At 51.5% G+C, this 16560-nt stretch overlaps 5 protein-coding genes across 5 annotated transcripts; 2 read left to right on the forward strand and 3 right to left on the reverse strand.

The window, feature by feature from the left end:
• Positions 1–757: 757 nt before the first annotated feature.
• P168DRAFT_335489 (uncharacterized protein) lies at positions 758–3223 on the reverse strand. Its single transcript, XM_024841716.1, has 6 exons — positions 2986–3223; positions 2805–2939; positions 2493–2747; positions 2298–2439; positions 1346–2234; positions 758–1293 (listed from the first exon to the last, which is right to left on the reverse strand). Exons 1-6 carry the CDS (start codon positions 3113–3115, stop codon positions 817–819), a joined length of 2028 nt encoding a protein of 675 aa, XP_024689288.1. The 5' UTR covers positions 3116–3223; the 3' UTR covers positions 758–816.
• Positions 3224–4964: 1741 nt separating this feature from the next.
• P168DRAFT_293158 (uncharacterized protein) lies at positions 4965–6113 on the reverse strand. Its single transcript, XM_024837747.1, has one exon. The coding sequence runs from the start codon at positions 5698–5700 to the stop codon at positions 5152–5154; it is 549 nt and encodes a 182-aa protein (XP_024689289.1). The 5' UTR covers positions 5701–6113; the 3' UTR covers positions 4965–5151.
• Positions 5835–6223, forward strand: P168DRAFT_63587 (uncharacterized protein). Its single transcript, XM_024842067.1, has one exon. It carries the CDS (start codon positions 5953–5955, stop codon positions 6166–6168), a length of 216 nt encoding a protein of 71 aa, XP_024689290.1. The 5' UTR covers positions 5835–5952; the 3' UTR covers positions 6169–6223.
• Positions 6224–6581: 358 nt separating this feature from the next.
• P168DRAFT_299608 (pyridoxal-dependent decarboxylase domain-containing protein) lies at positions 6582–9899 on the reverse strand (the record flags this gene model as incomplete). The annotated part of the gene is made up of 7 exons (XM_024838357.1): positions 6582–7009; positions 7080–8091; positions 8156–8808; positions 8856–9203; positions 9253–9404; positions 9567–9691; positions 9744–9899. 7 exons carry the CDS (start codon positions 9897–9899, stop codon positions 6582–6584), a joined length of 2874 nt encoding a protein of 957 aa, XP_024689291.1.
• A 2337-nt stretch (positions 9900–12236) lies between these two features.
• P168DRAFT_307178 (uncharacterized protein) lies at positions 12237–12729 on the forward strand (the record flags this gene model as incomplete). Its single annotated transcript, XM_024839084.1, has 2 exons — positions 12237–12383; positions 12435–12729. A coding segment is annotated over exon 2 (213 nt), but the record flags the coding sequence as incomplete, so codon positions are not given.
• Between the last annotated feature and the right edge of the window lie 3831 nt (positions 12730–16560).

Genomic DNA, 16560 nt, shown 5'->3' on the forward strand with positions numbered 1-16560 from the left:
CATTGTTATGTACATCACAATTGAAGCCATTCCAGCCGCCTTACTATCAATCCTTGACAATTCACAAGCATCTGCCGGCGCTAAAAGCCCAGGGAGTACAACGTTCTAATGAGTGGCTTGGAACACTAAAGTATAGATTATGATGGCTTCTATACGAACAGGGACAGTTTGATAGGGGACAGGGCCAATATATGCCTCTCTAGTCTATCAGGCCTAGGGGGCGCTTCGCATTTCTGCTACCCTGTAAGGCCTAAGACCAACGAGAGGGTTACGTCCACTCTAATTAAACACCTACGAAGATGATCATTGTTCAACAAATCCGCGGTGGGAGGTTGTGAGGTAATAGAAAGCCATCAATAGTGACGTTTTCAAATGTAGCACGAAGTTCCCTCAATTTATTTCCAAATGTGAATCTACTGGTGGTGTCATGAAATGGTGCTGAGCATCTTCTCACCCCGAGTCCTAGAGCTTCAATGTCAGAGAGCAAAACATGACATTATTTCCAATCAAGCTCAAAACCGCCTGTCTTTACCTGTCGCTTGGCTTCTATACTATTGTTGGCGATGTATTACTCCTGGCTCCGCTCAGTTCCGCTTCTCTGGACAAGTGGCCATAAGATAATTGAAAAACTTTATACATCTCTTCCTACGCAATATCCTTTCCGACGAATCTGTCTTGGTATATCTGAGTCTGAGAACCATCCCCAGTATCATTCATTACGAAACATTCTAATACAACAGAAAATCCAACCATGAGAGAATTTCACGCCCTATGAGGCACGATCAACGGCTAAACAGACTTCTCATCCCCGGGCCATCAGTGTACACAACCCCCATTCCCAAACACCGCCTTCGAAGCATCAGCCCAGACACTCTCCTGCGACAACACATTCTCCGCCGTATAGAACCTCCGACATCCCGCAGGCTCGTAGGTGAATTGCATCGGCAGCTCGTCATCATCTTGTGCGAAGGCGTTCTGGATATTCACAGCAGCTTCCCACGCCACGCCGAGTTGGCTGAAAGGTATGTTTGGAAGCGTCTCATTCCAAGATTGTAGTTCACCCCTGGTCAACAGGGGCGAGTCGGTGCCAGAGGAGCCGACGGCCTTTTCATAAGACCGAGTGACCAGGCGCGACAGACCTGTAAGGCTGGCAAGAATTCCACCCCTTACGGCACCGATGGTCTGCATTTCGGCCTTCTGGGGCCGGCCACCAAAGGCAATACTCTTGACGTTTTGCTCGAGCATGAGCTCGGCGAACATGGCGCAGGCCGAACCGCACATGCCGTCGGAGACCTATTGAGGTTAGCGAAGCCCTACACGCGGTTTCATGAACGCGGAACCATACAATAACGATGTCTTCAGCCTTGAAAGGAGCGGTTTTCGGATCTAACGGAATAGGTCCATATCCACTAACAGGTGATTCCTCTGTCGACCGCAGCTTCGTATTGGTCGTAGATATCAGCATCGTTGAATTCATTCCAACCGTCTCGTACGGCCCGTAGAGCTTTTGCCAGGACGTGATGTTATGTTCCAGATCCGGCGTCACGGCTTCTCCAGCCCAGTATACAAATTGCCCGTCTTTCTCGACCCTCCCGTCGTCCGGATCCCCGTTCGGATATACCTTTCCGAGAAGGTTGAGGCCATCGTGCGCACGGTATCGACTAGCGGTGTAAGGCAGCTTTTCCGGGAAGAACATCTTGAAAAGATCAAGCGCAGAAGTTATGACCCCGCCGGTGTTGCTAGATATGTCAATGATGATTTTGCTTCTACCTCGAGCCGTCGCATTCTTAATAAGGTCTTTAGCTGCCCGGGAGAAGCTTCTTGTGTAGATTGTCCCGAACGTTGGGACCGACAGTACGGCGACGTCCTTGAGAGCCGGATGATCGGGGAGGTACCCAGTAATTTCATCTCCTTTGGAACGAGTGAAAGGCTCTGGATATCCATCTAGCGGCATCCTTTTTGCTGACTTAATCGACTCAGGTGATGTGGCAAAGTCCTGCGTGGCCTCGTCGCTATTCACGCAGAGCTTATCGTACAAGGAGGGGCCGTCTCGCCAGGGAAAGTGGGTGAGCGGTGTCAGAAGTTGTGCGTGTGTCTCCACCGTAATTTCAGTGCTGTTCTTGAACTTCAACGTGTGAGATGAACCTGGCCACAGTCGGTTCTGTGCCCAGCCTCCGGTCCCATTGGACCTGGCGCCCAGTGTGTGGGCATTGGACGGGAAAAGATTGTTGTATCTGGATAGTGTTAGTATTTTTAGTATCTTGGTGCTTCGGGAGAGCAATCAAGGACAAACATACTGAGCGTCCGGGTCGTGCGCGTTGTAACCATTGTAATGGACGACTTGAGAGAGTTTTGCTAGATACTCGCTCACGGCCACTCCATCGATGAACGTCACCGGAGAGACATGCTCAACGCCGTTCCGTTGGAGCTCGCCATCGTCTAGTGACATTAGCGATCCCTGTCCGAGTACACTGCGGACTGGGGTAGCTCACGATGTGTGTATACTTCGGGGAGATCGATCCCGTCCTTCGAGATGGACACAAGAGGATAATCGTTGGTGAACTGGACAACGTTGATCGAGCACATTTTGACAGAAAGATGCTCATCGCGTGCGGCTAGGATTAGCTGCACGATGTCGGAGTCGAAATCAAACTGGCTCTGGTAGGCATTCCCCACTGCCTTCTTCTTGATATCGTCCAATCCGGCTTTGAGATCGACGCCGGGCACCGGATACGCGGGAGGAGGGTCTGCTTGTAAGTTATGAGCCGCACGCGGTAAACACCCCGTTTCCATCTACTGCTTACCTCGCAGAATGTCGATATTCGACTGGAATTCTAGCCATTTCCTGTATTGGTCGAGAAATGTCACAGCTGGGTCGGGTTTGAACGGGATCGACTGGAGGCAATCGTAGGCCACATTGCCGGGGAATTTTGGGGACGCTGACCCATTAGCAGCCCATAATGGCACCAGAAAAGGCAAACCTACTCTGATTCTCTTTGGCGGCCCTTTCAATGAGGTCACCCAGCAGGGCGCAAGGTTCCTGATGCTGCGGGGCCGCGGACCCGATACTCGGGAGACAAAGTGAAAACAGGGCAAGATTGAAAGGTTTCAGCATGGTCACGAAGCTCTGGTATGATAGATTCAAATTTGGCTCGTCTCAGCCATGCATGCGTCAATGTTATCTATTTGTAGCTGTCCACCAGGATATCAGGCTGTGGTGCTTACATCCACGCCTCAATTATCATGGCAGTGCAGGTCGGCTGTGAGCGTATGATTGTCAATTCTTAGTGTAATATCAGCCACATCAAGCCCGACCAAATGCTGCTTTGGTATTTTGGTGCCGAGGATAATAATCATTATAGTGGCTTCCAATGCCGTCACCGACACTACTCGGGACAGTGAAACGAGTGAGGTTCGAATAAGCTTGTGGTCCTAGGCGCCACCCTCGTGCTCTCCATGGAGTTGTTCAATGCTTGCGCAGTTACCTAGCAACATCTCAAAATTTCTTTGGGATTTTTGGATATTTTTCTATGTCATGGACGTTGTAATTGCTATGGGATTCTAACCTCCTGCGCGAGCAGTCACTGACATGACTGGGATCAGGCTTGAAAGCAACCAGCAGCCTTGCCGTATCCTCTGTCCAAAAGATCGCCAGAAAAGAAGCCCAACGCTGCCTCACCTTTGATACCCCATTGTTCTTGCTCCATGAAGTAAATGGTGGAGCGTAACGCCCATCCGATCACGGGGCTGTGTTCATCTCTAGGCAGTCCCTTTTTGGGGAGTTGTTCATGGGACACTAACAAGGCTCTCACAGACCTCCTGCAGGCAGGAGTATCAAGAATCAGGATCTTAGCAATGGTTTATGTGCCTAATCATAGCAATCTAGTCTTACCGTTGCGTAGCCTTGTCTGCTACTTTCGAGTTTCAAGAGCTGTGGTGGGTGATTTGGAAAGTAGGCAATCCAAACCCAAAAAAATTAGAAAAAAAAAAAATTTAAAAAGGTTGAATGATGAAAATTATGAATAAATAAACAGATAAGAAAGGAATTACATCAATCAAAAACGACAAGAAGCAGAAGGCGAGGAAGCAGAAGAAGAAGAAGACAAGGAAAGGAGTTTATTGACATCCATAGCAGAGCAATGACATATCATACCCCAAACAGGGAAAGTAGCCGACTCCACCGCGGGATCAATTCACCACTCCTGCATCACACCGATACTACGCACAGAATACATACAAGGGATGTGAGTTCAACCAGCGTACGCGTCTGCCTTTCCGGACTAAATAAAGCTGCCTGCATAAGCCAGCCGGTACATGGGCAATTTCGTGCCAGTCGGATGGTGGTCGGGCCTCAGGCTGGGCATATGATAGACTCCGCCACCTGCACACCAGGCAAGGCTGTTGCGCGGTTTAAGTCTGGGGGTTATATTTAGATCAACATCGGGTGTGGACGGTGTACTCGAGAGCAAGGTAGAATAGTTCGACATTACTATTAATCTATTTCGGATCTTGAGTCGTGGGCTACCAGGTCGTGATTCCACTATATCGTGAATTGGTGAGCCATGGTTGCTTTATATATATTGACCCGATCCACACCCATGGATCATAACATCCTTGCTTTTGAGATCGGTACCAGGATAAATTATGTAAAATTTACTGGAATACTAAAGTATAATAATAGACAACACTATCCACCCCGCCATTCACCCAACCGGCACCACGATCCATACCCCGTAGTCGTTAAATAAAAGATACATAATAATGGGACATGACGAACGCCAAGGCCCGCCACAACCGGTAAATTCAGGGACGATCAGCGCCAAGAAGACACGCCGAGGCGACCGCGTGGCCCGACAAGCCGCCTAGCGCAGCCACTGCCGTCATTTCCGCCTTAATTGCACCATCGCGATCTCCCTCCCGACCAAAGAACTTGGATGGTATGGTATACAAGATGATTGTTATGGTGTCATAGTAATATATTTATTTGTATTAAGTCATATCGATACACTGTGCATCATGCAAAGATCAAGTTTAGAAACCAAGGAAAACAGAGCAACATAAGAAAAGGTTCCCATTATAATCACATAGATCGCTGACGTTATGATTGTTCGTCACGCGTCCATGCGAGCTGGCCATAAAAAATCAACCCATTTAGAGGGCGAGGACAACGGCCAGCATACCGGCGGCACCGGCAACACCAGCGGCCATGCCAGTGGGGGCAGCAGCGGCGTTGTCGGAGGCGGAGGCAGACTCCTTGGAGTCAGCGGGGTCGGCGGAGCCGCCCTCGGACTCGGAGATCTCAGTGGGCAGGACGGAGGCGAGCTCGGGGAAAGCGGAGGTAGCCTCGTCGACGACGGAAGAGGCGTAGGCCTGGACCGAGGTGGGCAGGCTAGAGTACCAGCCGGGGGCGCTGTTGCTGGGCCACTGGCTGAAGAGGGAGGCGGCCTTCTCGGGGTCGGCAAAGGCAGCGGCGACGGAGGAGGGGACGGCGGTGGCGAAGGCCGACTCGATGCTGGGGGGGACGCTGGCCAGGGCAGGCACCTCGGAGGCGAACTCCTCGGGGGAGATGTCCAGGTCGAGTCCCTCGAGGAAATCGCCGGCCTCCTGGCTGGCGGAGCTACCGCTGGGGCCGCTCTGGCTCTGGGCGAAGGCCAGGCCGGAAGAGGCGAGGAGGATGGTACCGACAGTCTTGAAATGCATGGTGATGGTTGTTGAGGTGGGGTGGTGATTTGAGAGAGGGTTTTGTTTTATTTTTAAATTGAATTGGAAGTCTCTTGTCTGAAGGCACGGAGAGGAATGGAAAAGGAAGAAGGAGGAGAGCCGGGGGATGCGGCTTTAAGTAGCCATCGACAAACAGGATTGCCTGAGATCACCCTGCCAAGAGGCTGAGGCGGCGTGTCGTGGTAATTGTGTTTGTTATTATTAGAGCATCATAGTTCTCATGGAATCAAGATGCTGGTCCTGAGAGGCTCCGCCTCCGTCGGGACGCTATCATCACTACTAAAGCCCGATGGAGTAAGTGATCTCGACCGTAGAGTTAAGGATGGACCCAGCAATACCCAATCACACTCGCCACTCGGCAGACCGACTCCATCGATGGAAGAAGAGGAAACGACGGGTCAGATCATGGTCCTATCCAGGAAAGTAAACGGAGTTCCACGAAAATAATCACAATTCGACAGAGCACTAGAAAGATCAAGCGTCGTCTAACCCCTGAGACACGGTGATCAAGTCGGGTTGTTGTGTGAGGCAGGTATTGGGATGATCGTGGAGGATGCGCGGCCAGGTCCACCGCTGCTAAGCCCTAACAGTCCTGAAAATCAACATTGCCAATACAAGGATATCAAGGAGACCAACCACCGCCGTGCAGTTGTTGAATCCGATGGGTCGGGACCCACTCCACGGTCTTGCCAGCGCCCCCCTGGCCGACCCACAGACACTCCCCCTCAAAGTCTACGCCCGCATCTTACGGGACGACGGGGGTTGTGGATGCACATAGAACGTATTCCATTGGCTAAATAACACCGCGGATGGTAAACAGCGGCTACGAGGTCGGCTCCATTGTTGGGCCGAAGGATTGATCAGACCGCACTCGGTCGCTTCCCATTCAAGACTGCCTCAATCTGATCCAGCTCTTTCTCCCACGGTTCCATGGGCTCCGGGGCGTGATCAAAGGGGTCCTTGTTGGGACCCTCCACGTCGATATGCACGTCGTCGCGTAGTTCCATGGTACCCTGCCCGATCGGACTGCCCAGGTACTCCAGCAGCCCCGGGCCGGCCGCCGACGCGCTGTTGGGGTCGCAGTACACCTTGACACTGTACTTTCGGCCCTTGCTGAAGAAGAATGTCGTGAGGTCGATTGCCCCGTTGGTCGTCGGGAAGGGCTGCATCGTCACCTCGCGGAATTCGGTCAGCGTCAGGATCAGGCCCTCGGACAAATGCTCGTCGACCACAGCGGAGAGGTCGCGATCGAGACGGACATTGCTCGCCGAGAGGGCCGCGTTTGGTGCTTTTAGTAGCATGTGAGAGAGATGTTTCTGTTCCGCCGTCCCGTAGAGATATAAACGGCATGTAATGACGAGGGTAATCGGGCTCGCGGTTGGCCGAGTTCAGCGGTCGGCTATTGATCACGCGCGTCACCGTCACATCGCAGGAGATGCTACCGGGGGTGCTGATCTTGTCAGCGTTGTCACCGTACAGGGTATAATTGGGAGAGGGGACATACTTCTTAACGCCGATGGAACCTTTAAGGGTGGGATTCTCCTTCTTCAACGCCCGATTCACTAGATCTTCTAGGTGGATGTTCTCCACAGATACAAGGGTGATATTCTCCTCGGGATTCTCCTCTTTCAATTTCACATAGCTGGCCTTGGTGGCGGGGTTCAACTCGGCAGAGAAGATAATCTGCTGCCGTTGCGTAGCCTGGTGGAAGCAGGCCAGAAAATCGAGGAACACCTCGTCGGTGCCTCGCAGCAAAAACGCAACTTTGTCGTTACCTGGTTTATTCCTCGGCCAGCATCCTTTCACCACCTCGTCCTTGATGATATCCTGGAAGTAGCCCATCAACTGCCCAATAAAGTCCCGCTCCGTTGGAAAGGGGCTCATGACCACATTTCGTAGTACCCACAGGTCCTGCGGGGCTTGGTCCAGGTGCAGTCGCTTCATAAAATGCAGCGCGCATTTTCCGTAAAGCTCAGGGGTGAATTGGGTCGACGTGAGGTACAGGGGGATCTTTCGGGGGTCTTGGTCCACACTAGTAATACTGAGTCGGTTCACCACGCGTCGCATCAGGTGATTTGCCTCCTCGATATCGTTGTTCAGGGTGCCGTCCTCTCTATACCAATTCAGGGCGAAGGCATTGATGTTCAGATCCGACCCCAACTCCCGGATGTATGTCATGATATTCGCGTTTTGGCTGATGTAGTCATTGTCCTTCCTGATGATATGCTCGAGGATTGCCTGTCGCCGCTCATTCATCTCGGGAGACAGAGAGTCATACCCAAGCTTTTCCAGCGGAAGGCGGTTGAACGGGATACAGATGAAACGCTTCTCAGTCTGCGCGTGGTGCATGGCAGCATAGTGTGCAGAGAGCTGTGGTCGTTAGTGATATCCGCGACACTAATCAGGGTAGAATCGATATTGCCTACCTGAGCACTGATGAAAGCGGCCTCTCCAAGAAGTCGGCCGTTCCTGTCTCGTTCAAGCCAATGGTCTTGTTGGACAGCCATGTCGCCATCGCTGCCGCTCCGGGCTTGCTACCTTCAACGCCGTAAACGCCGATACTCTCCAGGGATCCCTGCGTCAGATACGGCGATGTCCAGGTGACAAGGAATCGCATGCGACCGTCCCGATATGTTAAAGCCCCGGCCGGATACGGAATATACCCGGCCTTGTGGGGATCAACCGTGATACTGTCGGCATTCTTCAGGGCCAGAAAGTCCGTCAGGGTATCTTCACGGAGCGCAAGGGACGGAACCGTCTTAACGGCCTTGTAGCCTCCGCCGCCCCAGTACGGCTCCTTCATCACCTTTCGAGGGATCATCGTGGCAAAGTAGCCTCCCCATGCGGCATCTGCATGAACAAGAAACGACAATCCCTTCGTGCGGAACTTTTTGCGGAGATCAATAATCGAACTCAGTCGGTCGGCCGCGCCCTCCTCCGTGCTGCCCATAATGGCCACGACTGCATATACTGGCTGCCGCTCCTCAAGACATCGATTCAACTCGCGCTGAAGATCATCGATATCAATGTGACCATCCAGATCGAGTTCAATGCCGTGCATATTTCCGGCGCCGATGCCCGCGATGGCTGTTGTGGTCAGATATAGTTCGCTATCGGGAATTGTGCAGATATACCACCGCCTTTTGGCCAAGAGTAATGGCTGGTCTTTGCGTGGAAGTACATTCTTGGCTTCTGGATGTTGAAACGGCGTTCAAGGGCGTCCTTGCCAACGGTTTGGATGTTGTACGTAGTCAGGATTTTCCCCAGGAACTTGTTCGTAATCCCAAAGTCCTGATACAAAGTATCGGCCATTCCCAGGATGACTTTGGGTGGGAGATTAAGGAGTTCCCAGACGCTGAGGTCGCGAAATAGCTTCTCCTCGCCGACACAAGTGGTCACCGAGAAGCGATCGGCGATGAACCAGAGCGAGTCTTCCTTCATCGCCTGGTACAGCGAGAGAGGGTAGAACTTGAGATTGCGTGCTGCTCATTGTCAGTAGCTGAGCAAAGCCATGGGACACGCGACACGTACCAACCCAGATGGATTCCAAGTTAGCTACCGTGCCATCATAAGTGATGTGTCCCCACGCGGTTGGCACATCCTCCTTCTTGGGGTTGATGTTATACCCGAACATCTCACACAGCTGCTGTCCTGCTTTCAGCTCTGTCATTGTCGTAAATGGACTTGCCTCGACAGTGACATTGTTTGGGTTGTATATCATTAGTCATGGCGTAACCGAGGAGGCCGGGCATTGTCAAGTTTGTGCACATGTGCGACTCGTAGCTAGGGGTCACGATCAGGTATGCCCTTCAAGAACGCCCCCAAACCGCGGATGGATAAGATACCGAGGGTGCCAGAACGGGATGGAGTGCTTTCCCAAGAGCTGGGCCGCCTTCCTCACCGCGGCATTGAAGTTGACACGGATCTCATTGAAAGTGGCCGAGTCCCGGACTTCCTGGGAAATGAAGTCCTATCACAAAGTCAGCTATTGCCTGTGCGGAGGTAGCTGGGGGCAAGTTTACACCATCGCTTCCGTGGTAAGCCTCTCGCGCCTTCTCTAGCTCATCCAGGATAGTGTCGAGATTGTTTTTGAAGTCAGGGAGGTTCTCAGCTCTGGGGCCAATGAAGTAAGAACTGATCACATGGTGGGGATTGACGACCCCATTGGATGAAGACATATTCAAGACTCGTGAGGGATGATGTTCTTCAGTGTTGATCTTATTGTTTCAGAAAATGACCCTGTTGATGAAACCTTTTCTCTCGTAGTAATTCCGTGACTTTTCTTGAAATATATATGCTCCAGCTGCCCCTCGTCCATCCAAGGCGCGGGGACAAAAAGGACTGCCGAAGTGGCAAAAAGATGTCTCAAATTTGGGCAGGAATGGCGGAGGCAGCCCTATACTTGCGGTTTTATCTTAGAAAGTTTCCTGCAATGATTGCGGAACAATGTCTATTGGCGACAGACGGGGGGCGCTGGCCCTCAACTAGAAGGCCTCCACAGTTGTGGCTTTGGGACCATACAGTGCACACCTGTCGGGTGAAGCGTCGCAGACCGCAAGAAAGATCAAGGGGCTCCTGCTATTAACCATAAAGCTCGACGGGGGCGCGCGGTGGCAGGCTTTACTAACATCATCGTAGCTACCATGATCCCGCTTGTTGACTTGAGACGAAACAATGTTTGACAAGTACTATTGACCATGAAACCATTGATATAGCTTCGCGTGCTACTTTTTGTTTCCTGGAAGTCTCTAGATGAGATGCTCACGGCTCCTGTCGCTCACTTCGATCGACGTCTCCAGGCTGACGGGACAACAGACTGGTATGACCAGATCGGAATGCAGATGCAGTCTACTAGTTGATCAGCATATACGAGGCAAGATAATTGGCGGAAGTAAAGTCTGCATGAGGGACTGCGACTCAATTCCCGATCATTCTTACCACCTACGGCCGAGAACGCTACCCCGCTTCTGGCTGCACTGTGATAAACACCGAGGCTCTGGTGGATCCCCATGCACGGCTGATGATGGCGTGGTCATAGCGGTTGAAGAGATGTATAGTGTCGCTTATCAAGCTGTAGATGCCGATGGTAGTGTGCTGTCCTATCGATGGAAGATCTTATCTACCATTTGATGGGCTAGGGGGGCCCAGCGTTCCGGTGGAACTGACTAGACTGGTTGAACTTTGGTATGGTCAGCGAGCACCAGTGGCTCGAACGCATCTGGGCGCAAGAAATCTTAACCTACTAGGCGAGAACAGAATGAGAATAGTCTAGGAACAAGTTTGTTGTTGAAGGATTTTCAGGGCCCCACCGTCTCGTGCAGATGTGGTCCTGGTTTTCGTCAGTAGCTGGCACCAGAAGCTACGATTGATGGTGGAGAATTATTACTCAACAAGGACATTCAAACTGTATTCTTGACTCAACGTGGCATGGTTTGGAAGCCTTCCTCCATTTGAAGAGAAACCTCGGGCATTTGTCCTCAGGATCATAAACTCGAGAGCTTCTAACACTTTGACGATGGGCTAATGATGGGACACATCCCTTTTCGATGTGCAACAGGAGGCCGGTAAGGGTCCGGCCCCGATACCATTCGGTTGCTAGATTGAGCCTAGCTGTGTTTCGACTGGAGGGCTGCTTATTTACCATTGCATGAATCTCGTTCAACAACTTCCTTGAACGCGATGTTTCTGTTAACAAAAACCATGTTCTCGGGATACACGACCGGAGTGGTCACCGATTCGACCCAACTACGAGCATGACCTATTTGGAAGTTCCCATAGAAACTCATACCGGCATATCAGGGACATAGGTGAAAAAGTAGGCTATCGTCGGCTGCAATAAGATGCCTGTCTCTACTAATACTTGGGCATAGATCTCGGTAACAAAGAAGAATTGATGGCTCAAGCGTGATGGGCTTCCGACTTGGGTCGCCTGATTTCACACAGCGTGATTCTCTACCGCCTGGGATACCACCATCTGACGGGGCAGAGTACTCCGTACATGCATGTCGGTCAATGATAATATGACTAGAGCATCTGCCATGCTCGAGGATGTGAGTATGGGTTTGTGTCCAGGGTCCTGTCTTGCGAGAAAACCCCCAACAGTCCTCAGTCCTCGGAACACGATTGTACATATTTGTTTACATCCACGGGCGGTCAATTAGATAAAGTCATACGGTCGTACGGCTATAACTTTAGGTCCCTGTCCCAGAGGGACAGCCATCCCAGACTTGGTTTGGTGTGGTGGGTTAACAACGTGCCTATGAACTTTGAGCTCGAAACCTCAACCCCGTACGGGGCTTCCGATGGTGATCTCTGATCCAGGATTGTCAGTCACTGGGTATTCCGGGCCGCTTCGCTCTAATGACAGACCTCTGGTTGTATGGATATGCTTGTTCTCAGGGCAGACCTCGCCCGAGTCGGATCGTTTGAGACTGTTAGCATTGTGTAGTAGCAGGCAAGTCATCAACTGTTTCACCACACCGGAGAGGATGTAATCTTCATCCTCTCCCTCCATAAACGATCTTTAGCTCGAGGGGTGAGCCGCCCTGGTCACTGGGGCTGCCGGGGTCAAGGGCCAGGAAGCCAGTGGTGCTCTAGTTGAATCTAGGGACGACGTTGTCTCCCTCGATCAAGCGCCAGGGCCTATGGTAGTCAAAATCTAGGTAATAGTTCCCCGGTCATGCAAGAGGTACACTCGATGCTGATAGCGTTAGCTCCCCAAGGATATTGTTAATGTCCTTACATCATAAACACGGATAATCCCCTAACTACCATTCACTGCGCCGGGATCCAAATATGGGGCGCACATCCGACATTACAATCGAAGAAATAGACAGATTTCTTCGCATCAACACAACAACCAGTGTTGTCGTCGCCCGGGATTCCATCAAACACTGCGAGAACCAACCCGAGCGACCGTCGTATTTGCAAAAGATCAACTTCGCCATCATCTTCAGCTTCCGGGGCGATGCAAAGTGTGTCCCGTACCCGGCCAGCAAGGGGGACGCGGTATGTCTCTGCTTAATACTGTTGGTGCGTGTTGTAAGCATAGCAAGGTTGGCTCGAACAGTCGTGGGATCTGCGTCATTTTCATCGCACCGGTTGTACCGAGTCTCAGATGACGGAGAGACGATACGACGAGGAGGTTGAACCAAAAGTTGGATCGGATCCTGCCAGCAAGGGTGTGGCAAGAATTGAAGGAGGTCGCCGCCGCATGTGTTCATCTCTCCGGTCCGGCCCGCGACTATGTTACTTGGACTTATTTGCTCGTTGAAGGTGGAGTCCTTGGTAGAGGTTCATAATTTCCTGAAAGGTTGTGGTATTGTTTTCACATAGACACTACCTCCGAATAACTCGGGGCTGTGCTTCTGTCGGCATAGTGATTGACGGTAATATATTTAGCGTGTCCGGGATCAACAAACCCAGCGTCGGCCAACTGGTATGTCATAATGAGGTCGAATTACCCGGACTGCGTACCAACCCATGGCAATGGATTGAACCAACTTGAGAATCGAGGTAAACATCCCCAACGATTCATGCCGTGACCTCCATATATAAACAAGCAAAGCTCACTATCCAGGGGAGAAAGCCAAAGCATGCAGCTAACCCAAATAGTGCTTATGGGGGCATGGTGAAATGATTACGGCCAAGATATAGTAACCCCATGGCTCGAAACGTGTCATGGTGTAATATTATTTCTGGCAAATCCATAATAGATAATTCAAAGGGAGAGGCGCATAACGAGACTCTTGGGCGTATGAAATATGCTCTTGATATGTTCTGAATATAGGACCCTATCCTGTGACTCGCATCCTTGATATGTTCTGAATATAGGACCCTATCCTGTGACTCGCATCCTTGATATATATCATATAGGTTTCTAGCCAAGGATTTGCATGTGTCCAACCCCAGTTATATATTAGAAACAGGAATATAAGTAACAATGTCTTCTTTCCACTCGAGCATTGATACGCTTATTATAGGTAGCCGACTTGTCCTTCATTATACCCTTATCATATATACCAGTACAGTAGGACCTATCAATTGATTGGCTGTGTCTGCCCTTCGTTCGATAATCATCATGATGTCTAGTCCACGCTTTCGTATAATCAAGGTCAGGGTACAGCAACAGCCCCAAAGCCTACACAAAGTCATCCAGTAAAGTTCCCAGGGACCCACGCAGCCTAACAACTTGACATGGTTCAATATGCCCCTGTCATCGCGCGAAGCATAATTTGAGCCTTGGGTGTGACTGGTAATCCCCTGACAGCCACGTGCGATTTATCAACGAGAAGGATGGCCACATGGGACAGCCGTCCGATCCTGTTCCTTCGTCTACAGTAGCCAGGGGCAGGGGTGGGACAGAGGGGTAATGCCACACTCGGCTCCTTGTCCTGTTCTGTCCACTCCTGGATACTATCTATCTTCATCCTAATTGTTCTTTGTCCTTCCCCCTCCGGCCATCATCAGAACCAGATAGGAACGGGGGGGTGTGCTTCCCCAGCATGGTATCCCGACCCCGCCATCCTTATTGAATGCGGCAGGGAGGATTTAGAAGAGAAATGTGCTTGCATCCCTTGGACTCCGGCTCCGGCGCTGGTGGCGCTATTCCTGTCCGGCAGTCCGTGCCTGCACCTGCCGGACCAATCGTAGCTCGATTCTATACGGGCGGGATATTAGATCGTTTTGAATTTTTCCTGGTACCTATTTTATGTCCAATCCTTCGAGATAGATTAGCAGACTAGCAGCATTTAGTTGCCGTTTCTTCAGTGTGTAGTCAAATAATCAGCCGTGTCCACGACTTGTAACGTGACCGATATCGCGCGACCTGTGGATCCTTATTTTATACTGTAGCCAGGTTTACTGGGCAAGTCTCTATCCCTCAAACTCGGGCCTGGTGGAACTACCAATAGGCAGACCACGATAGGATAGAATGCTGTGGATATGGTAGGCCGGGGAAGTTTTTCCGCCATGCTCGGCGAAGGGTGGTATGGCTTGAATAATAATAATGGTAATTAACGGCCAGGATTCTCACTAGTGCTCCATCCCTGCCTTGTGGCGTTTTCTGCACTTAACTGCCGCGGCCACCACCCCCAACCCTTGAGTTCCAGGGAAAGTCAGTCAACACACGCTGGATCCTCCGGATAGCCACCTCAAGCTCGATGAGAGAGTAGCCACTCAACCGGACGACGAGATCCGGCGAGCAGAGCAGAGTTTGTCACGTGACTGTCATGTATAGCCCTAACCCTAATGACCCACCGCGCGACAGCACGAGCATCAGGATTGGATGAATGAATATTGCAAGATAGACATGAGGATGGGTTCAGTGCTGGCTAAAGGGATAATCTTGATGCTGACCACATGCCATGCCTGTCCATGGTAACCGACTGAGTCAGGGGGTCGTCACCTGTGCCACGCAGACCCTGCATGGAGGACACTCAAGATGGTCTCGACTGATTCAGACGTGGACGTCCTTCCCAGGTGGTGTTTCCCCATGGAGTTTAGAGCCATGGAACCAATCATCCTGCGGCCATCGATGGAGCACTAACCCCGACTATTGGCCTGTTGGTGAAAAGATCGCCCACGGACCACGATTAATAAACCATCCCGCTGCATGCACTTTGCAAGAAAGAGGGAGCTTTGGCTGCTTTAGGTAGGACGCCATGAGTCCATCAAGCTACTGGACTGGTGGATCACCGGGCCGGAGATGTAGGGTGTTGCCGGATTGATGTCCTCACTGCCTATCTCTTAAGTGTCCAAGAAATGGTCACCGTTCGTCCACCACCCACATCTTTAGATTCACAGTCCGTCCAAGTACCAATGCTGCGAGTCTGCGGCATCTAATATGGATCGTCCCCCACCCGTCTACCCGCGGCCTGGTCCACGCTATAAGGTCAACCGATCTTACCCTAACAAGGAGATCAACAAGTCAAAGGATTCAGTGTGTGCCACTCCCCTTAGATCGCATGAGTCGTCGCCCCTTGAATTTTGGTGTCCCCTGATACAATCTTCCAACTTCTCCGCTCTTGAGATTGGCTTGATCTGAAGTCCGCCCAGGATACCACCCCAGTCGACCTAATCCTGACAGAACCCTTGGACCCAAGTTTGCCGGTGCTATCTGACAGCGGGGATCCACTCCCGCGCTAGACTGGGGGCGAAACCCACCATGTCTCAGTAAACCGACGCCAAACCGACGCCAAAACAGGACCAAACCAGGGTCAAACCACGGGAGTGGATCCGCCTAGAAATTTCATACAAATAATAATCATGATAGTCAAATGCAAGAAAAATACCAGTCGGCTTGGCTGGCAGGATTAGGGGGATTTGGGAGTCTGGATCGGGGACCAGAAGTCCTGGTATCCTAGTTTCCACAAAAAAGTCCCAATGGAGAGCATGGATATCATAGACCACCCTAGAGCGGGTCGAAAGAACGGTTTCCCGCGGATGGGGTTCCGTCTGGGTCTCATCCTCATTTTCCCAATCATATGGGGAACCCCCAGGGCTGACGGTCAGTGCAGACGCCAGACTGGTCCGTTCGAATTTTTCCTAGAGGGACCATCGAACAGGATGTAATTATGATAGTCCCGCCTAAGAGACTTTAGCAGGGGCCGTTCTCGCTTAGGGCGTCCATGACAGCTCTCGACGTGAGGGAAGTCTTAACAGGATCGCCGTTATCCATGTCGTGAAACCGCTTCCCTCCCCCTCTCCGCTGTGCACAAGGGTCACCCTGCCATGTGATGTGGTTGAGGTTCGGAACGAAGTTGAGAGGCAGACTCCGGCGGCAAGTGTCCACCGATCCCCGGGGAGAACGTGCTGCATGGATGTCAGACGTGTTGCTGC

The sequence above is a fragment of the Aspergillus campestris genome, assembly GCF_002847485.1.
Source record: "Aspergillus campestris IBT 28561 chromosome Unknown P168scaffold_13, whole genome shotgun sequence".
In the NCBI taxonomy this organism is placed as follows: domain Eukaryota; kingdom Fungi; phylum Ascomycota; class Eurotiomycetes; order Eurotiales; family Aspergillaceae; genus Aspergillus; species Aspergillus campestris.

Coding starts and splice junctions, on each gene's coding strand:
- P168DRAFT_63587 (XM_024842067.1), top strand. CDS start 5,953: ATGCTGGTCCTGAGAGGCTCCGCCTCCGTCGGGACGCTATCATCACTA.
- P168DRAFT_335489 (XM_024841716.1), bottom strand. CDS start 3,115: ATGCTGAAACCTTTCAATCTTGCCCTGTTTTCACTTTGTCTCCCGAGT. Junction 2,940..2,985: donor GGCCGCCAAAGAGAATCAGA/GTAGGTTTGCCT, acceptor CTAATGGGTCAG/CGTCCCCAAAATTCCCCGGC. Junction 1,294..1,345: donor AGGCTGAAGACATCGTTATT/GTATGGTTCCGC, acceptor TAACCTCAATAG/GTCTCCGACGGCATGTGCGG.
- P168DRAFT_293158 (XM_024837747.1), bottom strand. CDS start 5,700: ATGCATTTCAAGACTGTCGGTACCATCCTCCTCGCCTCTTCCGGCCTG.